Source organism: Vipera ursinii, assembly GCF_947247035.1.
Source record: "Vipera ursinii genome assembly, chromosome: 14".
Lineage (NCBI taxonomy): Eukaryota > Metazoa > Chordata > Lepidosauria > Squamata > Viperidae > Vipera > Vipera ursinii.
This window is the reverse complement of record NC_139527.1, coordinates 1,157,177-1,181,603: the sequence shown is the minus strand read 5'-3', so window position 1 is coordinate 1,181,603 and position 24,427 is coordinate 1,157,177. Positions and strand designations below refer to the sequence as shown.

The window sequence follows — 24,427 nt, the reverse complement described above, 5'->3', positions numbered from 1 at the left end:
CTCATAGCCATACCTGCCAAAGCTCCCCTCACAGTGGCAAAGGTCCGGGAGGGGGCTTTCCTTAAAGAAAAGGGGGGATCAGGAAGTCTTGGGGTCCTTAAATAAAATTAAACCCTTGCAAAAAAAAAACAGTTCTGGCTGCAACCGCAAAGGTCCCATGCAAACATGTTGCAGGATTTGTGATTTCAACCCTGTACAAGATGGGAGACGCTCAAGAGAAAAGTGTAACTGGTTTAAATGAATCAATGGACAGACAAGATTTATTAATATTAGATTCCAGAAAAAAGTGGTTTTTCCACTTGACAAGGAAAACCTCTTTCCTCCTTCCTTTCTCCTGGGATTGCAACCCATTTTCCCAAATGTGGCCTCCCCCGCAAAAAAAAATCACAATAAGGTACAGTTTTGCTCACAGGCTTGGTAAAAGGAAACAGCACACTTGAGAATGCACAGAGTTCTGTCTTCTTTCAGGGAATGGAACCACTCCAAGCAGTGCAAGCTCTTCTGTGCAGAAACATTGTTTCCTTTAGAAGAAATCATTTAGCAAAAGGTAAAGGATTTAGTTTTAAAAATGTAATTGGAATTGGCCCTATTTGCAGTATTTAGCACTGAAGCAGGAATATTTGTCTTTGCATCTTTTTACGTGAAGCTCAACACGAATCAAGAGCTCCCAAATCCAGAAAGCTGCAGCACAAAACATGCTCTTTTCCCAAAAATGTACCCGATTTCTAGGCTAAAAGCAGCTAAAAGCAGCATCGCCTGGGCTCCGAAGATTAAAATTTTAAGAGCAAATGGGAGATCAGCAACAGAAAGCAGAGCCAGCCTCCATTCAAAAACTCTAAGTCAGCACTAATACAGCACATTTTGCATTCCCTTCACACCCACCCACAGATTCTGCAGCCACCACACATCCCTAATCTTTCCTGGATTATTACAAGGTTTTCCCCTCCTTCCATGCCTTTTCTCCCATAAATCTATTTTATTTTGGTGCCTCGAGCATCCGGAAAGCTTTCCAATGCTATTTCTGATGCATGGATGAAGGATTGGCAGTTCATGAGTGACTTTGTTATTAGTAGGTACTATTATTATGACAGATGTCAAGGACAAATTATGTCCTTTCCAATTGACCCACTGCTGAATAGGTTTCATAGCCTTATGCTGGGATGCAGCAGAAATCCATCAGGGGAAAGCCTCAAAGCTATTAGAATCAACCAAGTGGGGATAATATGTTTAATTTCATTGGCAAGGAGAAAGGATGTCCAATGTTTTGATTGCTTTTGTTTTTAATGTTAGACCAAATGTGGTTTAATTGTTGCATTTAGGACTACCTGAACAGATAGGATCTTTTTATTTTTCCTTAAAAGATGTCAGCCCTAGAGTTTAAATATTAAGTAAATATTTCTATTCTGAGGACTTATTTTTGGAACAAGCACAGGCACACAGAGGCGATTATGTAATAACATTAACTGTAACTATGTCACTATCAGTGGTGAGTCTTTTACCCGAGGCAGAGAGCTTGAGAAAAGCTGCAGTGTCATCTTGAAATAGGACAGGAAGAGAGAGTCGGTACCAAGAAAATAGAGGTCATCTGGGTTAAATCATATGCCATGTGCAGAATATGACTCTACCTGAAATAACAACAACAACAAAAATTCCCTGCAAATTAACATATTTTCCCCAGCAGCATTTCAAAACTGAAAATTACAATACCATAATTTGGAACTTACTATTCAGCTGTTTAAAAACATCACAACTGCTCTCTTCTTCCCCCACAACATTGTCATAGAGCAATCATGAAGGAAAATAATTTTTCAGGTAAAATTCCTTCAGGAGATCATGTAGTTGAGGCAAAGATTTCCTTTTCAGCAATACCTTGGATTTTAACATTCTAGCAGACATGTTGCTTGTCTTAAATTTCTGCCAGCTCCTGTCCATTTTTCTGTTTTGATTAACGTCGTCTAGGGAAATCAATGATAATTCAGGTTCCTCTTCTGATGGAATCAGCATTTAGTTCATTGATTCGGAATTGCATTAAGATTCCAGGCTGTTCAAAATGACAATTTCCCAATAGATTTCAACCATTCTAACTGATGTACTTTTTATTTTTTCTCAAGAATGGGCAGATCATATAGGTTTTGTCTTATGTGGAAGTACAACCAGCAAGAGGAGATGAGAAAAATGGCCATTTAAACCCACTTTGTCTCCTGTTTGCAGCTGCAGCCAAACAGATGCCATCAATGAATTTTCAAGCAGCAAATGATTTACTTGTGATGTCGGTTCCACCAAATGGGAATTCTGGGAATTGCAGTCCTGACACATTTGAGGAACATCAGATTGGAAAAGCTTGATTTAGAAGGAGCTGAAGACTGAAATGGCAAACAAAATGTAAAGTCATAAAACAAACAAATTGTCCCCCCCCCCACTTTGGTCATATAAATCTTAACATTTAGATCATGATAAACCCATTCTTGGTTTGGGATGCAATTGTGCAGTGTCCGCTAATAACATGTTTCCTTAAAAGACAGCAAAGAAATTATAATTGTCTTTACAAATACAAAGCTTGGAAGGGCACAATTGTAATGGAGTCCATGGCTGGACCAGTATCCTATTGAGTGCACCCAGTAATGTTTGAAATAGTCTTCAGAATTACTATTGTATTTATAATAAAGAATGGAGAAAACTTTGTGAGATGTTGTTCTCTTAAAAGTGGTGGGTGTTTTTTTTTTGGTAAATAGATTTTGGTCTTTCTTTCCCAAATAGGATCTCACTTAAGTGACATTGACTGAGCAGTTTAATTTAGCTGTCTTTGACCAAGTTTCCTTGCAGATAAAAGATGGATGCTTACGTTTACCCAGTGTTAAGCATCAAGGATGACAAAGATTAAATGTTATTGGATATTTTTGTCCAAAAAGAAAAAAAAGTAGGTATCATTTTTTAAAGAAGAATTGTGGTGAAACAAAGTATTCTTGAAAATCCTTCTATATAAGTGTCAATATATATGTCAATATTCATATAAGCTCATACAGTCTCTCCCTCCTGTACACATATGCGAAGAGACAAATGATTGCATGCCGTAGGACATTCTTACAAAGTTCTCATATCACTCTCTTTCCTGGCTATTCTTATCAAAGTGCTAAGCTCCTCCTTCTCACCCTGTAATTTCCTGTAGGGAAAAAGACCTGTACAAACCTGAGGCATGATTTTCTAGCATACTCATGGATCCTATGCTTGGACCACAATGGCGCAATGTCTTTCATGTCCCTGACTAGCAAATAAAGCAGTGAGGTTTTTATTTTACTGGAATTCGTTCTCCAATTCAGGATTAACACTTTTGCTCCATCTGTGTGGTTAGAGAACAGAAACTTCCAGTCTGCACTTGCATATCTTCAGCCCTACTCTGGGATACTTGATATTGTCATATTGCCAGCTGTTCATCCCCTTTGCCTTTTCACCCTGAGCCTCTTTCATAACTGCCCTGGAAGATTTGGAATTGCCTTTCTGCTGCATAACCCATTCCGCAGAAAATACAAGCACCTCTCTCCAGAGCTATCTGCCTTCCCTCCTTTATGCCAGCCAACAGGAGAGCTTGGCCTGGCACGTGTTTTTAAGACTCATCCCACGCTTGCTCTCAGGAAGTGCTGTCACTGTCCCTTCTTGAGGGGTGTATATACTTTCCTAAGCAGCCTGGCTGAGCCTCATCTGATTTTTTAAAAAAACCTGTTAATACATTGTGCTGACTCAGATAAGGGATTATAGTTTCAAGCTTCACATGTAGCAGCAATTAAGATGTATTTTCTAAGACAGTGCCAAAGCCATTTGCATTCATCAAAACAAATGTAACCAATAAAAACATATGCATGTATTCTTGTCAGTTTAGCTGACTTCAGCAAGTCTAACAGCGGCTACAAACTTCCTGTTGTTTCACTTTAGGGGTGAGTCACCTGTGGGTTCAGTCTAAACTCATGCCGAGAAGGAAAGCAAGAACAGATAAAGCCTAAACAGATGGAGAAACAATGTGAAGGAGGAAAGGAAAGGGCAGGAAGGAAAGAAATGGGCTGTCGGAAAAGATAGTAAAAGCAAAGTCATGGCTGTACCCAATTTGAGCGCTGTTCCCTATTTATTTATTTATTTTTGCCGCCCATCTTATATGGGTGACTCTGGGCAGCTCACTGTCTTTCTCCTTCTGATGTGCAGACTCCAACGGAGTGTAGTCCTTGGCAGGAAATCAGCTCCCAGCTCCTGTCCTTTCAATGCAAAATTCATTGTGACAAATAGTTGGTATTAATAAATGCACCCAGCTAATCACAGTCGAAGCCAAGCTGCTGGTTGCTCCTAATCCTCCGGTTGACAAACAAGAGAGAACAGCATCAAAATGTTCTGTGGTGGAATGTCAGCCAGCCAGATGTACGCCAGCAAGTTCTGTTTTTTCCTGAAGGTTTGCCCTCCTCCAGAATTTACTCCAGAACATCACTTCTTAATCTTCCTCCGCCTCCTTATTCTCCCACCTCTCTCTTCCCCGGACCTTATTATGTCCAATCTTGTCATCCAGGCAGGGCAAAAGTAATGGCCCCTAAGAATGACTGTATGCGGAAGGAAATCAAGGTAGGATCTCTACCTTCTTATTAATCTTCCTCTGAAAATTAATCACCTGCCAGCCTTTCGTAACAAGGCAAATACAGGTTTGTGGACCTCCTGTGTGTCTTGCAACATATGGTTCTCCCTCTATGCTTGCTGAATTCTCAAATTCTCCCAGGAACTTATACCAATTCCGCTATCTGATTTTTGACAGCTAAGTCCCAGCATTCGAGCATATGTATTCGTGAGCTTTTAATCTAAGAGGAAATATCTAAACATCCCTCATAGATTTGTCTCTTTGTAACCTCCCTGGTGACATGGAGTGTAGAAAAGAATCAGAAAGGGAAAGGGTGACCCAGCCCCTCCCCTCCCCCAATCCTGTAGGTCTGTCCAGAAGAACACAGGATCTTGATGATGCCCTTTTTCCCCTGTTCCATCAGGAAAAAAAAAGGGGGGGGAGCTTGACTCCTATTTTACTTTATGGAGAGTGTGATTCTGCAAGTTGTCCCAATACAGCAATATCAGTCGCAATAATGTGGAACCAAGTAATAAGAACCTAAGGCTAACCAAGAATGTAGCAACACACCCAGTTGAGTAAGGCTGTCCTACTTCAAAGGTCTCTAAATAGATGTTCGTTGCAGTTGAAGCAGACTGAAAAACTGGAAACACCCAACTGATTCCGACTAGAGAAAATACTGTCTGTGGGCAAGACCCAGTTCCTTACGCAATTGTGCTCTTGGAAGACTCTCTTACCTAAACAGGTGTGCCAGTATTGATTGTCTTCATTGCTGCGATAGAGGATTTGTAAAAGGAAAGCAAACTGCAGGAGGGTAGAGGGGACACGTCTGATCTGACAAAAGAGAATTTAATTGGAGCTTTCGACCTGCCTAGATCAACTCTCCTTTTCCATTTTCCTCCTTTGTGGCTGATATCCTTAGTGGTAGATTTAGAAAAAGTAAGAAAAACTCTCACAAAACACTTTTCTTCCAAAAGGAAAGCAACACAGTTTTGCCCACAGCTGAGATCTCCTCCAAACAAATGTCTTTCAAACAGTTTTCCTTCTCTTTGTCTACTCACTGAAACCGCGCTTTGATACGCAATTTATCCAGTATGATTGTAACGATCCCGCCCAGCAACAGAAGGGATGCAGGTGTTTAAGTCCTCGGTCCACCTTGACTCACTAACAGACCTGAGACCAGCCTTCCTCTGAATCTGACGTTGACAGCTGGATATGGAGGCAGACCCACCTGGGTGGTCCGCTGGCATTGCCGCACAGGCAAGGACAGATTCTTTGAATTGGTGAAGAAGATAAAATTCGTAGCTGCTTTTTGTAGAAGCACTCCTTTCCAATTTAAGTGGAACTGGGCACTCAGAACTATCTGTTCAAGAGAGGTGCCTCTTACGGCTAATGATTTAGTCAGCCTGTTGATTGGAAAAAGCACAAGTGCAAGTCTTGGGAAGGCACTTGTCTGATGAAGATTAAACTCTGTGCGGCCAAGCATAATGAGTTGGGATGAGTAACTGGGGTTGAGGAATATTTTGATATCCGTCCTGCTGGAGTCAAAACAGCTCTCAAAATCTTCTCTGAGAGCTTTCTTGAAAAGCTTACTAACAGGATGAGACTGATTATCTCAAGGCACAGCCAACCTGGATTTTTGATGTCCAGAAATAAAGGAATAAAAAAGACAAGAGTAAGCTAATCCACACTCAGCAATCATTCCTTCTTCCTTGCAGCCTTTGGAAACTTTGTCAGGATTCCACAATATCTCTGACACTTAATGGTTCAGGTACTGCAACTTGCAGTAAATATGAGACTCAGTTATATATTGAAGATCTTTGGAAATCTAGACAGAGTAGGGTGACTTGTTAGAAGAGTCCAGACTGTGAGAGAATTCTCTCGCCATGAAACTGATCAAATCAAATCTTGAGATGAAGTATGGCTTGTGCAGCTTGTACATTTTGAAAGTATGTGTCAGAGTTGTTACATAAATCCTAGGAAGCTAAATATAACACTTTCGGGGTGCTGCTAAAACCAGAAAATAATAGTTCTATTCCCAAATCTGCTTGACAACTTTCCTCTTCATCCAGTGTGGCCTTCTCAAGGTCTGTGACAGCCCTAACTTTCCCCTTTTAAAATATGAAGGGTGCCTGTGAATCACACCTGGCATTGCCAAGGACCCAAGGGCCTGCTAGCACTGCCCACTTACAGGAAAGAAAGATGTGACCTAACCACATTTTAAATAGCCAAACTGCTGTCGGGAGACTTAAATTTTAAAAGGTTCATTTTCTTTTTTGCAATGCAACTTTCTGACATGAAAGGTACCCCAAAGGCCCGAGTGCAGAATAAGAATACAGGCCAGCTTGTTCCTGGAACGGCATCTTGTAGAACCCTACCTAGGAGAACGTGCTGGAAGGATAATAAAAGGTCAGCTCCATCTGGAAGCCCCAGATTAAGAAAAGAGTGGGAGTGGGATGGGGCGGCCACTGGCAGGGTGTGTAGGGTGTGGGGTGGAGTGGAGTGGAGTGGAGTGGAGGCGAAGCGGGGGCAGGCGGTAGGGCAGGCCCGGGGCCATTTTTGGGGCACTCAGTCTCTAAAAGGTTCGCCATCCCTGAGCCAGGAAATTGACTGGAGGGCGGATAGCCAAGTACGGCTCCAGGCTGCAGCCTGACGAGAGATTGCCATCTCGTTTCAGAAAGTCTGCTTTTTTAAAAAAAAGTTCACTTCATGAGGGTTAGTCGTACCATACCAAACCTCAGAAGATTTATTTTGGAGGATTCTTCACTCAGCGATCCCACTCACTGCTATCCTGCAACTGATGGGATAGAACATCTCTGTGCTGTGCCATTTTTAGCCCAGTCCTGTTTAAAAAACAAACAAGCAAAGCATTTCTTTTGTATGCTATGAATTCCCTGCCTTCAAGAGATTCCCCAAAGATTGCGTAGGAGTTGCCTTTTTAAAACCACCTCATTAGCTCCCCCCCACCCCCAAATCTCCCCCCCACTTTTTTTTGCTCCCATCTCCAAGTCCTTGCTGGAAAGACAAATGCTTTCTGACGGGATGGGAATTTGCATCTAGGTTGCTAGGCAACCAGTTGTGGTACTGCAGCCTCCTGAATTGAGAACTCTCTGCCTCAACCTGATTTTCCTGGCAGGATTCCACAATCTGTGGTTAGTGGCAGGCTGTAATTTAACGGGTAGTATGTGGCTTTTAATAGTCCAATCCTAAACATATTTATGCAGAAGACACTGCTGAGCTGAACCGCCAGGGAAATAAGATTGCTTACCAAAATAGAAAATCCACAGTCTTCCCAAGAACACCCGATCTTAAGAAATGCCCAGATGCTAGCTTAATGTATTATGCAAAGTCATTGGATTTCTGACCTGTGGTTTATTGAAAACCACGACCCAGTAGTTCACATTACAGTAAGTCCTCCATTGTGGGCTTCAGTGGCTGGATTCACGCAACGTAGTTACAAGTGGTTTATCTGATTTGGGGTGGATGTAGCGCATGAATGCAAAGCAGCCTGCGCATGCATGTACAGGCAAGCCTTGGGACTGTAAACAATAGTTTGCTATAATATGTGACTATTGCTATAATATATGTCACATTTCTATAGAGTTTATGTAGCAGAGTAATGGGAGCTGCCCAGAGTGCTGATCCTTGCTTGGAAAAGTCTTTCTTCATCTGAAAGGGAAAACCCTGACTCCCCGTTTTGTACTAAGCCACAATGTGGTACGCTAACAGTATAACAAAGTTGAAAGGGACCTCGGAGGAGGTCTTCAAGTTCAACCCCCTGCTCAAGCAGGAGATCCTATACCAGGGGTAGGCAACCTCGGCTCTTTTATGACTCGTGGACTTCAACTCCCAGAATTCCTGAGTCAGCTATGCTATGCTGACTCAGGAATTCTGGGAGTTGAAGTCCACGAGTCATAAAAGAGCTGAGGTTGCCTACCCCTGTCCTATACCATTCAGGACAATTGGCTGTCCAGTCTCTGCTTGAAAACCTCCAGTGCTGGAGCATTCACAGGGCCAAGGTTCATGGATTTATTCAGCACGCCCAGGATTATTATTTTTTTTAAACTCTCCACAGCCTGTCTCTTATTTTGTTGAGTAGCAATCCAAAACCCACTGAAATGGAGCCGCACCCGTTTTCAGGCAAGAGTCCTGCAGGACTCAAGAAAAAGACGAGTCGTTCTGTTGGTCAAAGCAAATATTTCTCTAGTGCTGTGACCCAGACAAAGAGGCTGGACTGCATCAATTCCTTTCCCAGCAGTTTCATTGACTGCTTATTCGCGGCTGATAAAACAATGGAGAATAGGGCTCATAGAATCTGGATACAATGAAGAATGCCACAGATGGGTGGTTGTTTTTTTTTAACCAAACAGAAGCAACTTAACTTCTGCTTCTTGGGGGAAGCAGATAGGAGAACTTACTCTTGCAAAATATAATCAGAATGGCCCAACCAAGAAATAAAGGTTTTTCCTCCAAACTATGTTCCATTTGAGCATTGGGAGAACACCTTTTGTGCAAATTCTGCTTCTCTGAAACACTTTACACTCGCTGCCTTTGGCCCATGAAGCCTCTCTGCATCCACAGGTTGTGGTCAAATGTCAAACACGACCACAGAAAACGACACGTATGTTGCACGAGTATTAGTGCTTGGCAAGCGTGAAGATGGGTCAACTTCCAGCTTTGCTGGCTGGGGAACTCTGGGAGTTGAGATCCACCCATCTTCACGCTTGCCAAGGTTGAGAAACTCTTCCTAAACCCGCAAGGTTTTCGCCTCCATTCACGCTGACTCTAGGACACCTCATTCATTTTGTGTTTATTCAAGGCTTTCCCAAGATCCTTAATGTCTAAAATCCTTGTTCGTGGAGCTATTCTTGCCGGGAATTCTTGCGCGGGAGCCAAGCCTGGCTTAAGCACACACACAAAAAAAGGAGCGGGCGGGCGCGCAGCCGCGCGGGCGGGCACGGTCTCCCTGGAACGCCCCCGGCGCAGCCAATGGGACGCGGCCGGCTCACAAAGAGCCTCTGCATTGTGCGTGGAATTTGCCTCGGTCCGCGTGTTCCACTCAGCCGAGCCGGAGGCTCCGGAGAGAATCTGCAGCTTAGCTGGGGTTTCCCCTGCTTGGATCCGACTTTCTGAAGGAAAGGGAGAAACGGGGGGTCGCAAAGACGCCGGGACAGTGGGGAAAAAAATAAAAATACTGTGGGTGGTTTTAGGATGCTTACTTGGCGCACGCGCGCTCATTAGCTCCGCTTTAGCCAAGATTTCTGTCTTATTTGGCCTCTTTCTGCTGTCTGCTTTGATGCTCCTTAATGGACTTTAGTAATGTACACCGGTTTATTTCCAAAGCGGCTTAAGGCAGGGTCTCCGTCCCAAGCAGTTTGCGTTCAAGTCTGAAAGTTGGAGGAGAAAAGGAAGGGATCGCCATGCCCGTTTGCTACACCTTACAGGGAAGCAAGGCATAATGTCCTTCCTCTGTGGACCACCTTGACCTCAGAGGGCCCCTTTTCCAGCTTTCAGGAAAAGCATCAAGATCCAACTCTGCCAACTGGCACAGGGGTGTGTGTGTGTGTGTGTGTGTGTGTGTGTCTAAGAGTGGCATGCAAACCTGGGTGTGGTTTGTGGCTTGAAGACACTTTTTAAACCTCTGTAACTTTTAACTTTTGACCTCTGTTTTTAATACTCTTTTAGCTATGTCGCTTTTTTATGGTTTTTATTTGTAAGCTGCCCAGAGTCACATAGGTGAGATGGGCAGTGTAGAAATTGGATGAATAAATAAAATAAGGTAAATAAGTAACGAAAGGGATCCATTTAGACTTCCAATCTCTTGAGTCATCTGCTTCAATTCAGTTCAGGACTAACTAGAAGTGATGGATCTGTGAACTTCTAAGTCTGGATTGAGCACTCTGCCATTCAGCCGTGGCCCTTGCTAAAAGTCTGCCATCTTTTTCTGGTGAACACATTTGTCCCGTCTGTTTCAATCTACTAATTTTCCTTTAAAGTCACGTTTCAGAAAAGGCTGCAGTTTTGGTTTTTAAGGTAAAAAATGAAGGTTTCTGGAGCCTTGTGAGTTTAAACCAAGGTCTTAAGGGAAGTGTGTGGATTGTGCCAAATCAGATGGGAAGATGGAGGCTAAAAGGAACTGCCAACTTTCCTCTTTGCGGACGGATCTTCCTTTGTCATCCTGGCTGAACTTCATCATTCCCAGATACCTCAGAATGTTCCGCCCGGTCCATTTGGTGTGTGGGTTTCCAGAGAAATGACAGCAGAGGGTGCACAGTGTCTGCCTGTGCTCTCTCGTTATCTCTATGGAAACCCCGGTCCTGAATGGGTTTGGACGGAGCGTAACCATCTGTTCCGCCCCCTAATTTTAAGCGAGCATGGCTCCGATGACATAATGTCAATGTTCTTTTAATATGCCAAGGAAACCATCTGGGCATGTTGCCTCAGACCGATGGAGAGGAGAAGAGAGAATTCGCTGATGTGGAAAAGAGATCCTGAAAGAGATCTTGCTTGCAAACGGGTGCTAGAAACTTTTGCAATAAAAGCGTTTTTGTTAACTTTTTTCAGGTTTCGGTTTGGGAAGGATTAACCTGGTTTCCTTAACAGAAGCATCAAGACTTAATCCAGGCAAATATGAAGGTGCTGGTAAACGTGCTTGTTTTCATTAAGCCTGGGGAATTGTAGAGTCTGTTCCTCGTCTGCAGTCGCTTAGCCCTGGCACAGGAGCCTGGCTGCCTATTGCCACTCTGCACTTCCTGGCTCTCATTTTAGAGGGGTGAGCCAAGAGGCCCAACTCCTTGCAGCCTTTGGCAACCTGCTGCCTTCAAGATGTGCATTTAACTCCCATCGTTCCAGGCAGTGCAGGAAAAGGCTTGATAGAGTTATCATCCCACGCATCTGAAGGGCCCCGTGTGGGAGAAAGCTGCCTGATTGTGCAGGGTTGAAATGCTATTGGTTGCTGGGTACGTTTTAGAATGCACTTTTATTTTCCATCCATGAAAGCTGGACTGGATTCGGTTTCATTTAGGAATAGCTTCCTCCCCCCCCCCCCCCTCTCTCTCTCTCTCTCTCTCTCTCTCTCTCTCTCTCGAAATTGTAATCCTGAAGGAAACGCAAGGCCAGTTAAAACACAAACACCCTTTTCTTTTAAAAAATATCTGACTTGCAGCGCCGGAGGGCATCTCATTCCAGGAGCGAAAATTCAGACTACACGGAGAAGGAGAAGGAGATGATGGCAGAAGCAGAACTGAGGAAATTGCAGCAACAGTTTCGGATCATGGTGGAGAGCCGCAAGTCCCTCGGTCTCAAAAAACAGCAGCAATTGTTCTATCAGGAGTAAGTCTGCCGGAGATTAACTAGGAGCTGCCCAATGGCGTGTGTGCGTGTGCGTGTGTGTGCACAACCAGTATTGATACGTGCCAGCCAATACATGCTCACACAAGGCCCTGAGCACGTGCGCGCACCAGCCAGCCAGTTACGCGCCCTGGTTGTGAATAAGCCACGGCCCACAGGTTGGGGACCCCTGTTCTAGTCCAGCCCCGTGCCCAAGCAGGAGATCCCGTACCACTTCAGACAAATGGGATCCAATCTCTTTTTAAAAACCTCCAGTAATGGAGCACCCACAACTTCTGGAGGCAGCTTCTGTTCTGCTGATAGTTCTCACTGCCAGGAAATTTCCCCTTGGTTCTAGGCTGGTTCTCTCATTCTCCCTCTGTTGCTTCTTGTCCTGCCCTCAGATGGCTTGGAGAAGAGGCTGGCTCCCTCTTCTCTGTGGCAGCCCCTCAGATATTGGAAGATTGCCGTCATGTCACCCCTGGTCTTTTTTTTTCATTAAACTAGACCTACCCATTTCCAGCTCCTCTAGCTTGTAATCGATGCTTTAGGATTTCACACTTTGTGTCGGCGCATTTTCAGCCATCCAGAAAATGTTTGGAATGCTTGAGCTCTTTGGCTACAGCCCTCCTTTTTCCTTCACAGAAGACAGATCCATGCCTTGAAACAAGAACACGATGAGATTAATCTCCTGCTAACTCTCACCAAATCACCCCGCAACCTTTACATAGATGACCGGAATTTCATGGAGCTGAGATTCCTTCTGCAGACCAGAGATGAGTACGACGCTCTCATCAGAGCCACCAAGAATCTGATTGCAGAACTCGATGACAAGGTGCTTGGGAGAATGTGCGACTTACAAAGCGGGGGCTGTGAAGCACGATAGACAGCCTGCCAGCGAGCACGTGAGATTTGCAGCTCTCCTCCTCCCCACACGTGTGCCTTCCGCTTTTGACTCCTGGGTACACTCTTCATGCGAATCAAAACTAATTTAGCATGCCCTAATCCTTGTGCAAACGCCGTCTCCAGTTCAAGAGCTCAGAGATCACAAACCCAAGGATTTCCAGCTGCAGGTTCTTAGGAAAAATAAAGCATTTGGGGAAATTCTGTTGCTTAGGGAATATCCTTCCTCCCCTGATGCTCTCTCAGTCTCAATTTCCTTTGCTCTGTTTTCTTCTTTGGAGCAGGAACTGCTTCTTGTATAGGTCGTCCTTGACTTAGGACCACAACCTGGCCTAAAATTTCTGTTGCTAAGCGGGACATTTGTTGCAGTTGTTAAATTAATAACACTGTTAAGTGAGAATCTGGCTTCCCTTCTGACTGGGCTTGTCAGAAAGTCGCAAAAGCTGATCACATAACTTGGGACAATGCGACCGTCATAAATAGAAGACAATTGCCAAGCATTTGTAGTTTGATCATGTGACCATGGCGAGGCGGCTACATTCGCAGTGTGAACAGTCACTAAATGAGCTGTTGTAAGTCGAGGACTCTACCTATACACAAGCATCAAATATTTAGAGATTATATTAGCAAATCCACTGCAGTTATTCAACTCAAATCGTTTTCTTTCAATGAATGTAAGAGTTTTGAGATATTTCTCCCTCTGCTTTTAGATAGAAGAGGTGGCAAAAAAGATTAAGACCCAAAAGAGTCTGATGGTCAAGCTGAGGCAGGAGCATGATGGGAAGTGGCTTCAGAAGCAAATCCACAAGCTGGATAACCAGCTCAATCACGTAAGCTGCAGTTTGCAGACTTGCATCTTCCTTGTGGTGGAGACGTTAGCATCTGTCTCCACCTTCAGGAGAACAGTTGAAACAAGAACCACAATGACAGTCCTTAAAAATAAAATTGAGGGGGTAGAAGACTCCAAATTTAGAACAATCAGGTATAATGGATGATGGTGAATATAAAGTAATATGGCTTTTTTGTAACTTTCCCTTCTGAGTCCAGAAAATACATTTAGAACTGGAATCTATTAACCACATCTCTGGCCTAATTTTGTGTAACTGCAGCATCAATTTTGTGCTTCAGATGTTGAGGCCTCCTCAAACCTATAATTCACTTCTACTTCATGAGTTTGGGTGTATCAGTAAGGAATAAAGACGTGGAGGGCTGCAGAAAGAAAAAGTGAACGATGCATTCTGCAAATTCCACCCTCTTTTTGGCTTTCCCCATTATTAGTCGCTCTTCTCCATGACTTTGAGAAACATTTTTAAATCTTGCTTTAGAACGTCCTGGATCCTTTCCTAATTTTACCTCTGACCTCCAGGCCACGGTACATTTTGACACCATCTTGACCAGAAATGCCGTACTCCGGGAAGAAATAGAAACCCTGCAGTGCCAGAAGGCAATATTTGAAGGCATCTACTCACGGCTTCACAAGAAGCTTGAGCAGCAAAAGAGGACCATGAATACATCCATTGAGCAGTCTACACAAGCCTACGAGCAGAGGTGAGGAGGAGGAGGAGGAGGAGGAGGAGGAGTACCACCAAGTGTGCGACCTTCTGCTCACTTTCAGGACTGCAACTTCAACTGTTTGGGCAAATTTGAGATTGCCCTGCTAATGGAGGGTTTCTGGGTAAACAGTTTTTTTAAAGGGGGGATGCATGCTTCTCTGCAACAAAATGAAAAATGCTACTGTCGGATGACAGAAGGCAGGCAGGGCAACCTCTAATACCAATGTTTTCCTTGCCCAACCCAAATGCTCCCTGCAGATACAAAACCGATTCTATTTCCAGGACTAAGCAAAGAGAGCTAGGTTTCCTTGCATCCTTAATTTTTCAAAACAGAGCAGATTTTAAAGTGGACATTTATCAACTAAAGCAATAGAATGCTCCTCTCTAGAACTCCACCATCTGTTGTGGGCTTAGTTTGTTCCTTAATTGGTCACCAAAGAGCATCATTCAGAAAAAAGGTATCCTTCACAAGTTGCTTTAGATCAGGGGTAGGCAAACTCAGCTCTTTTATGACTCATGGACTTCAGCTCTCAGAATTCCTCAGTCAGCTGATTGAGGAATTTTGGGAATTGAAGTCCATGAGTCATAAAAGAGCCGAGGTTAGATGAATGAGTCCCAGGACTAGGAGTGGAATATCTCAGGGATACGATGTTCATCTGGTTCAAAATAAGGCGACAAAATCTTGGCCTGGACTGCTTCATCTTGTCATCTCTTTCTCTTTCTCTCTCCTATCTGCTTTTCGGTTTCTTATTAGGGTTGAAGCCCTGGCAAGGATCTCTGCCATGAATGAACGGCGGTCCAAGGATATTGCCCAGTTCAACATTGAGTTTCGGGAGTTGGAGCGAATCTATAACCACGAGACCAAGCTGAAAGCATTTATGCTCATCAAACTGGTGGACCGCTCTGAAATTGAGGAACAGGCCAAAAAGGAAGACGGTACCGTTTTGTCACTCGATTCATGCCAATGTACACAAACTCAAAAGGCTAACATGTCCTGCCTGGTGCTGCAAGTGAACGAACTTTTGAGCAATCATGTATGACGATGCTCTAAGTGATGTCCACACATAGGAAGAGGGCTCTGGATGCAAAACCTATACAGTCGACACAGTACAACTTTGCTACCATATTTAATTGGATGTGGGTGTGGATGTCTAGTAACCATAGCAACCACAATAGGCACTATTTTGTCTGGGCGGTCACTTTTTTGTAGGAAAACAAATCTGACTGGCTCTGTATCCTCAACGCCCAACTTTCTTTCAGCGCTCAAGGCAAAGAAGCGGGCCAAGTCCAAAGGGGAGAGCTTTGAGAGCTACGAGGTGGCCTACATGCGGCTGCTGAAACTGACGGAAAACGGGGACATTGGGCAGCTGGTGGAAGACTTCCTGGAGAAGGAAGAGAAGAACTTCGCCTACTTCAGCTACGTCACTGAACTGAACAATGACATGGAAAGGCTGCAGAAGAGGATTGAGGTCATCCAGGTGGGGTCCTTCTCCTGGACACTTTCATTTTTGATTTTGCTGTCCAGTCCTTCTGCACGTCAGCCGTTCTTCCCGTAACTATGAACGGCCACTTTTAAAAAGCAAACACTTCTTTATAGGCAACCCTGGGTGACTATTGCCACCAAGCAGCTTGGGGAGAGACTGCAGCAAAATCCATCTGGGCTAATTCTCTGAAAATAGCTTGGAAGCGATCCCTCTCGTCTCCACCACTGATGGCTTCCCCTGGGGTGCAGAACTGGGGTCAAGGCTATGCTTTTCTTTTCGTGGGCATGCAGAGACATTCTTGGGCATATCCAGCAAAGGGAGACCCGAGTCGGAAGTCTTCCCAACTGAAATCTGCGTTCAACACAATTCAGAAAGCTTTTCTATAAATCGGAATTCCACTCTGATTACAAGCGTTTCAGGGCTAGGAGGCAGGAACTGTTTTTCTTGTCTTTCTCTTTCTTTCTTTCTTTCTTTCTCTCTCTCTCTCTCTCTCTCTCTCTCTCTCTCTCTCTCTCTCTCATGTTTACCCTTTTCTCCTTTCACTGTTTTTTTTTATCCTCTCTAATTACATAAAACTGGCAGAGTTCATCTGAGAGTCAGACAGCCTTCCAAGTTAAATAAATAAATACAGGCATCCTCTGAACCTGGCGCTTTTTAGAAATACACCTAGCAAAGTCGTAAGTGGCCTGAAGGCTAAAATGATGGATTTCTGCATTTCTGAACTTTGTAGAATGAAATCAGCCAGCTGAAATCCCAGCAGAAGGCAGCTGACGTTGCAATTCATGGCAGTCTGAAAAACCTGGAGGTATCGCAGTGGAGCTGGTGTGTTTGTGTGTTTGTGTAAGAGGAGGAGAGGGGGAGAGAGACCAGGGCAGTGTCCCTTGTCCCTTATGTATAAAAGAAAATGATTCGCCGGGCTGAGAACCAGTTGGGCTAAGCTTTGGGGGGCCTGGTAATACTTTTACTTTCCCGTCAGCCTCTTTTTTTGCCCACAGGAAAAACTGCAGAAGACCACCGAAAGTGCCAATCTCTATGCTTACAGTCTGAAAGAGAGCAGCAAAATCTTGGACCAGCTGAAATCCGCCGTGGATTTTCTGTTCAAGCAGATCGGCTGCGATGCCACCAAGATTACGCAGCATCTGGGGGAGACTGGAGAGATCACGGATCAGAATTTCATGCAGTATTTCAGTGAGTGAAACGACCACGCACCAAGCTGAGTTGATTGCCTTGGGGTTTTTTTTCCTAAAGAGTCCCAGAGGCTTCCTGTGTTTGTGTGACAAGCTAGGAGAGGAAATACTGTGGTATAGGGTTTCCTGCCTGAGCAGGGGGTTGGACTAGATGACCTCCAAGGTCCCTTTCAAATTATTATTATTATTATTATTATTATTATTATTATTATTATTATTATTATTATTATTATTATTATTATTATTATTGACTAATGGAGAGCTTCCATAAGTGGCTGTCTTCGGTCATTTGTCCTCCAGGGGCATCTTAGCGGGAATTCTCTCAAATTATCAGAGTGTTTCCCAACCTTGGGAACTTTTTGAAAAGTGTGGACCTCAACTCCCAGAATTCCCCAGCCCGCTATGATCCACAATTCTTAAATTTTCCAGGGTTGGGAAACAATGTCTTATAGCTTATGTCGTCTTCCTACGTAAAGTTTTAATGAGAAATTCCCTTTCTAATCCAACAAATTTATCGGTATCGAACGGAGCGTATTGGGAAAACCCGATCTAAGAAGAAACCCTTTGGAGCCAAGAGTCACACCTACCAAATCAGGGCCAGGAGGCCCCCTTGCCTTCCACCTTCTTTGTGCATTGCGTGAGATGCTCACAGGTTGCCTTTGCTTCTCTCTCTCTCTGCAGGCATACTAGAAAAGAAAAGCAACGACCTTTTGCTGGTTGAATCCTTCTTGCGCTACAAGCAAGTGGAAGGGGAGCTGGACACCGTCCCAATGCTGAATCCGTTTTTGGGTGGGACTGCTTTGCTAAAGAAAATGGATGCCATCAAAGTGACCCCACCTTCTCTCAGTGTGGATCCCTTTGCAGACACCTCAGAGCCTAGTAAGTAATTGCAGGAAGGGTAGATGGCTGCGCAAAATTGGGAGCCGGCAAGGATGAGGGTCTGGTTTGTCAAGACTGGCTTGGAAGTTTTTTAAAGGGGCAGAGAGAATTCCTTTATGCTGTCCGTTTGTGTCTCAGTAAGTTGTTTTTTTCCCTGCCAAGCGTTTTCTTGGTTTCCCTGAGTTTTCCCAAAGACACTTCAAGAAAAATAAGAAAAATCAAGTTAATCAGTAAAAGAGCCGAAGAGCGGGGAGAGTTTGTTGCTGATCCAACCCCTGATTCAAGCTGATGAATACATAGGTGTTGTGTTCGTACTGTGTTAATGTTCACCTGAATCTGTGATTTTAAAAAGAAAGAAAACGCCTGTTCTCCAGAGTAACCCTGTTGAACGTCCCGCTCCTTTCCCAACAGTGGAGCCGCTAGACCACAGAAACCTGCGTGCCATGGTCTTGGAAAACCAGGAGAAGGAAAAAGCCACAAGGAATTCCATCGCAGAAAGATTGGAGAGCGGCAAAGAAAAAAAGAAAGTGTCACCGGTGTAGGGGCTAAGAAAGAAATGGGTGTTTTCATTGGCTTCTTTCATATACTTAGATTCATGTATCTACTTTTATATATACATATATACGGACAGTACAAAATGCGATACCGAGATGGATTTTCTTTGCGTGATAAAAAAAATTATGAACAAAGAAAGCTTTGTCTCTTGAATTTCTACCGCTTGCCGTCTTGCTTGCAGTCCTCTTTTTGGTTACCCTGAATTTCTCTGCTTTTTATTATATATATGCCCTCAAATATCTAATTGGACTATATCACCCATCATCCTCCAGCTGATGTAAGATTTATCTTATGTCCTTCATGGGGCTGATATTATATGAACATGGCTCCATTATAAACCTGTTACGTAGCAGATCTTAAGTCCTTGGGAGAACTCTAATTTTCTTATATATTTTTTATCTTAAAAAACTGAAGACCATCCCAATAAGACATTTCAAGAGGTGGAAAGGTGAAAGGTGGTAAAATGTCCTTTCAGTGCTAACAGGCAGAGTGGATGAAAAGTAGGGTGCGCTACTGCAATGAAGTAGGATCACGACTCACATTTATCCACGGACGATGCCTGCTTTTCTAGGTACCAGACAGCTTTACTATTTATAGCCCACTGTGATCGAGCTGTGTTATCTCACAGCATGTTGACACAAAGCAAATGCCATACCATACAGATTGCACCTGTGTGTGGTTCTTGAAACCCCTGGGAGTTGTAATACCCATATATCTGGGATTTCAGGGTGGCAGGCTAAGGAAGGTAGACCCACCATCAAGGTAGAAGACATTGGAAATTTGGTTTTGCAATCCTGGAGCCTCAACACAGGCTGCCTAGTCACTGGCTTTGGATGGGTCTCAATCTATGTCGGCTGAGCGTGTCTGTTACAGCTGACTTCATGACCTGGAAAGAGCAGGTGATGGACAACTCTAGAGGCACCCAGAAAGACAATTGTGTGGTTCCAGCTGTGTGCCTCCATTGGGTAAGAGGTCTGCTCTAATGTAGCAGCTGATGTATTGGGGGACTGAGAGGGGGAGAAATCCACAATCAGCAGAAGATTAGATATGCCTATTGACCTTTTCACGGGATCCTTCTGGGGACAGAAGGGAAAGAAACTGTATGGAGGGAAATTAAGAGTAGGTGAATTAAAAACAGCAGAGTTGTGGTGGCGCAGTGATCAGAATGCAGTATGGGGGGCTAACTCTGCATTCCCAGAGCCAGCAGTTCGATCCTGAGCAGCTCATGGTTGACTCAGCCTTCCATCTTTCCGAAGTCAGTAAAACGAGGACCCAGATTGTTGGAGGCAACGTGCTGACCCTGTAAATTGCTTAGAGAGGGCGGTAAAGCCCTGTGGAGCGGTATATAAGTCCAAGTACTATTGCCATAATAGGTAGGAAGCCTCCATAGATGTGTTGGGTTCCTAGCAAATTTCCATACCCAGCAGTGGCAACTTTGTGGTCCTTACTTGATGTTAGCTGTGGGTGGAGCCGCCTCCCGGTCAGTTCTACATACTGTTGTTGGACAACCTCTTTGCCTTGTGTGTTAAGTGAGAAACGCACCCTGCTGTGGCATCAGAAAAGAAACAGGTGGCTTGCTGTGAGTACAGCTTATTCCATTCCCTCATCCATAATCATTCATCAAGGGCTGCTCAGGTTTTCTGAATAATTCAATAGAAAGGCAATTTTAGAAATAGGTTTCTCCAGACATGGCTGCATTCTGTCTACAGATAGGACAGACAAAGGGCTGGAACTGCCAAGAGGATGACAACAGACAGGAAAGACACAACAGCCCAGCTTAGCTGGCCAGAGAAGGTATCACTTTTGTCATCACACCGAGTGGCCTCCCCACCATTTCTTAATCTTTTTCTTCTCCATGTGTGATGATGTGCACCAAATTCTTATAGTCAAGGTTGCCGGTCACATCTGGAGGGAAGGCTGCAAACATTTGGTCTACCTGGAAGAACAAAGAAGCCAGGAAATTTCCTTTTGAGGCTTTATACCTCAGTGGCTCTTGGTAAAACTGAAAATCCTCATTTTGAAGACAGACCAATGGGCTGCACTCCCAAACTGCATTCCCTAGAAAGGCCATGGAGTGATTCAGGAATTTCTTACCTCTTCCTTTGAAAACCGTTCTCCTTGTGTCATGAGCATCTCTTTAATGCTGAAAAATAAAAACCAAGATTAGATGCAAAGGGATATCAGTCTCAATTCCACCCCTTGCTCCATGTGAAGAATAGAGGCGACAGCTTTCCCATTTTTGAAATCCAGGCTGGAGCACATGGGGATGGACCCACAAGTTCTTAATTGCTTTTAGGATAAGCAGCCAGGCCGATTGTACATTTGCATCACAGCAGATTGTCCCAAGAGAGCGGATGCTAAACCAATGTTTATTAAGGGAGTGAGAAGAAAGAAACGAAGAGAAGCAGGAAGGGCTCTGAGGATCTTCTGACCACTTTAAGTGGACAAGATCCAAAGATACTTACTAGCTTGCCTTTAAGCCTTTGCTGTCTGGATCAAAGACTTTAAATGCATTTAGAATGGTTTCCTCTGGATCTGCTCCTGGAAAATTGAAAGGAGATAAAAGGGGATGGGAGAGGAGATGCAGGGAAAGTCTAAGAAAGCTGAATGCTTTGTAACAGTGGCCCTTCTTACAATGTTTGTGGGCAGGTATGTCACCATTGAGGCCACACAGAAAATAAATGGGCAGGTGAGGCAGAATAAAACCCTCCTTCAGACACACAAGGAAGCTTTCCAGGAGAATTGGGAATCCAGCACCACATCACCTTAAACATATGTTTGTTTGCTTGCTTGTCCTGCTGCAAGGTAACTCACGGATAGCGACCGTTTCCGTTACTTTTCCATGGTCCTAACCGAGTCTGTGTGGATGGGTGCCTAAGCAGCTTACCAAAGAGGCTCCTCCAATCTTACCTTTCAGCTTTTCTCCAAACATTGTCAAGAACACGGTGAAGTTAATTGGTCCAGGAGCTTCTTTGATCATGTCATCAAGCTCTTCATTTTTCACATTCAGGCGCCCTAAAGCCGGCAAAACCAAACCAGACACAAATCCCTCAGCAGGCAACTGGAGGAATCTCTCTCGCGGAATCCCTTAAAATATGGAAAGGCCTGTTGTGAAAGGCCTGTTGCCAAGTGCAGCTAATTTGAGGCAATGCATTGGAATGTGTGGATGACCTTGCAGGATGAGGGGGAGAGAGGAAAAGAGCCCCCAGAGGCTTAGTGCTCGGAGGAACAAACGTAGGAAGGACCTGCCCTAAGAAATCGAGCAATTAAAAGGCATGGAAGGAGGTTTTGTACTTTCAGACTTGCAAAGTTCTCTTAATGTAGCCTTATACTAAAGTACAGTAGAATTAGCTCATCCAGTGGCATTTCCCCGTCTGGTTTACCCCAGAGAGCTGACAAGCAAGCAGCAGAACAATAGCATCTCTGCCACCCCTGCCTAAGGTTGAAGAATGGAGAAATTTCTTACATTTATTGCCAAAATTGCAAAAATTAAGAAAAATCCAACAGTCCATACTAGCCGCATTTGGCTAGGAAAGAGATAAATCGCCTTGACCTAAAATGGAACTCTCAGTTCTATTTCAAGCCAGAGTTCTGGATTTCCCTACTTATTTCTTTCTCTCTCTCATGGTTTACATCTTAATTTAATTCTGAGTTGAGATAACATTGTGGGCAGGGGCAAAGGAAGCATAATTGAAATATTTTTTCTCAATGAGATCCTGTATAAATTACTAATAGGACATGGGTCGATATCCTAACGTAAAGGCGTTTCTTTGCTTACCTAGTGCTGCAAATGTATCTCTCAGATCTGATTTGTCAATGAAACCATCGCGGTTCTGATCCATGATGGTGAAAGCCTGAAAGGGGAGAAACCACACGTCTCGTACAGAGTAGCAGGTAAGAAGCACCTGATCTCAGACTGTTAGATCTACCACAGTTGCTTTTGAAGCCGCCCCCAGCTGTCTTCACACAGAAGTGTGTGCCCAGCCTTTCAAATTCCTCTTTTGAAATCTTCTTCCAGCCCTATCCTGTAATTATGCAGGATACATTAGTGAACTCTGGGTCTTTCTGCGATCCGCAAGATGGTTGGGGAATGTATACGGTTTAGGAAAAGATAAAAATCAATCCAGCATGCCATTGACACAGGAGATAATATTTCAGTATGAACTTTCCATGGCTGGAATCCGGAAGACCTTATGCTGCAATATTCAGCTAGGGCATTTCAGCTAGGTTCCAGAACTAAGACCAGGCTTCAGATTAAGCTCCAATAAAGTCTTTTTAAATTGGCTATTACAGCCTTTGATCTACAAGAATGTAGAATCATCTAGGACTTAAGCACATACTTCCATGCTTAAAAAAAAGATTGGCTGAGAGTTTGATTCCTCAGGCCTTAGATTGTGTAGCATGACTGAAATCCAAATACGGACTCTTAATTATGCAGGTAGAACAGAAGCCAAGAGGATGTTAGCGTGTTACCCACATTTTCCATGTTCTTGGGTAAGGATATTCTGCTCACCTGGATTTGTAATAAAAACTGTTTGCAAAAGATTGTACCGCCTCTGTTGACATACCTCCTTAAACTCCTGGATCTGTGCCTGTTCAAACATGGAGAAGACGTTCGAATTGGCACCTTCTGCCCTCTTCTTAGCTTTCTTGGGTGACTTTGGGGAGATTAAACACAACACGATTAGCGGCATCTGCTTAACATCTAGAGGTACCGTCTGCTGGGTCAAATAATGGTCCCAGGCCGCCTACCCAAAGCCATAAGCAGAAAGCAACACCGTCTTTACTGTTTTATTGGTCAAGAGAGTTATCGGACCACGATCGGTTGTATTTAGTGGCTATTGATTTAGGGCCATCCATGGAAAATGCCCCGTGAAAAAGTCCATGCAGGGTTTTCCCTGACTGGAGAAGTTTACAATTTCACATTTTGATGGTGGAGGTAGAGATGCTCAAAAGAAAGAGATGGACTGATATATGGATTTTGACATTTTGGAAAACCAAAAGAATTGTGCTTAAAGTAGAAGGACAAATTGGAAATTTTAAGAAAGGATTTGAATACAGAAAGAGATAGAATGTATGAAGGGGACATGCCAATATCAAACCAAGGGTATGAGAACGATGTCAACCCAATAAGGAAAAATGGATGGAGTCAATTTTTGGCGCCATTAAATCATTGCTTCTAAATTATAAAATCATCTGGTTGATAAACATGTGGTACTATGCCGGAACCCTAGGTCTCAAAGAATAAATGTGATTAAAACCAAGTCCTATCAGTTAATTCCAACTTAACTGGCCTACCATGCACCACTTACTCTCCACGCTTCTTCTGAAGGGAGGTCAGCGTGTAACCTAGTTCCACCTGATACTAGAATTCTCGTTCTTTGAAACATCCTCACTCACTGAAGGGCACCCCCTTATTTTTTATCCGGAATGCTTGAATTCCTGGTTCTTTCCCTCCCGTTCCAACTCACGACCCCTCCCTCTCTCCCACCCTCCTTTTACTCACCATTTCTAAGACCAAATTGTGCAGCTCAGGGTGCTGTTCGGAGACGGTTCCTTCGGTGGGTGCCCCCGTTGCTCTGCCCGAGGAGACAATAAATAAGGCCCAACCCAGATTATAAATAAACCCATCTCCTCTTTTGGCTGTAATAGGTGAGTTAATCCTCTTCTCCCTCCATTCTCTCTTCGGCCTTCTTAAATATCAGCCTGCATTGTCATGTGGTGACATGCCAGAACAACAGAGGCCCCCAAGGTTAGGGACACGCCAGCCGCCCAGACAGCCTTTCCATTTAAAATGTCGACGCAACGTTCTTCCAGCAGCCAGATAATAGCCGGACACCTGTGGGTGTCAGTTGGTCTCCAATGTGTGCGTTGGGGAGCCCACAATGTATTCTCTGCCTCCATATATATATAACAGACGTCCCTTTTGATTATTCCTTCAAACAATAA

General features: G+C 44.0%; 2 protein-coding genes across 2 annotated transcripts; one reads left to right on the top strand and one right to left on the bottom strand.

Moving 5' to 3' along the window:
- Positions 1–11,831: 11,831 nt before the first annotated feature.
- On the top strand, positions 11,832–18,853 carry CCDC63 (coiled-coil domain containing 63). The gene is made up of 10 exons (XM_083373878.1): positions 11,832–11,920; positions 12,563–12,752; positions 13,531–13,650; positions 14,187–14,368; positions 15,128–15,309; positions 15,634–15,851; positions 16,588–16,662; positions 16,853–17,045; positions 17,726–17,923; positions 18,335–18,853. Exons 1-10 carry the CDS (start codon positions 11,862–11,864, stop codon positions 18,463–18,465), a joined length of 1,548 nt encoding a protein of 515 aa, XP_083230004.1. The 5' UTR covers positions 11,832–11,861; the 3' UTR covers positions 18,466–18,853.
- A 1,023-nt stretch (positions 18,854–19,876) lies between these two features.
- MYL2 (myosin light chain 2) lies at positions 19,877–24,061 on the bottom strand. The gene is made up of 7 exons (XM_083373824.1): positions 23,985–24,061; positions 23,047–23,136; positions 22,257–22,332; positions 21,389–21,493; positions 20,944–21,019; positions 20,573–20,621; positions 19,877–20,414 (listed from the first exon to the last, which is right to left on the bottom strand). Exons 1-7 carry the CDS (start codon positions 23,985–23,987, stop codon positions 20,316–20,318), a joined length of 498 nt encoding a protein of 165 aa, XP_083229950.1. The 5' UTR covers positions 23,988–24,061; the 3' UTR covers positions 19,877–20,315.
- Positions 24,062–24,427: the final 366 nt, after the last annotated feature.

Coding starts and splice junctions, on each gene's coding strand:
- MYL2 (XM_083373824.1), bottom strand. Junction 21,494..22,256: donor AGATACATTTGCAGCACTAG/GTAAGCAAAGAA, acceptor TGCCGGCTTTAG/GGCGCCTGAATGTGAAAAAT. Junction 20,622..20,943: donor AAAGGCTTAAAGGCAAGCTA/GTAAGTATCTTT, acceptor TTTATTTTTCAG/CATTAAAGAGATGCTCATGA.
- CCDC63 (XM_083373878.1), top strand. CDS start 11,862: ATGGTGGAGAGCCGCAAGTCCCTCGGTCTCAAAAAACAGCAGCAATTG. Junction 16,663..16,852: donor GCAGTCTGAAAAACCTGGAG/GTATCGCAGTGG, acceptor TTTTGCCCACAG/GAAAAACTGCAGAAGACCAC. Junction 17,924..18,334: donor TGCAGACACCTCAGAGCCTA/GTAAGTAATTGC, acceptor CTTTCCCAACAG/TGGAGCCGCTAGACCACAGA.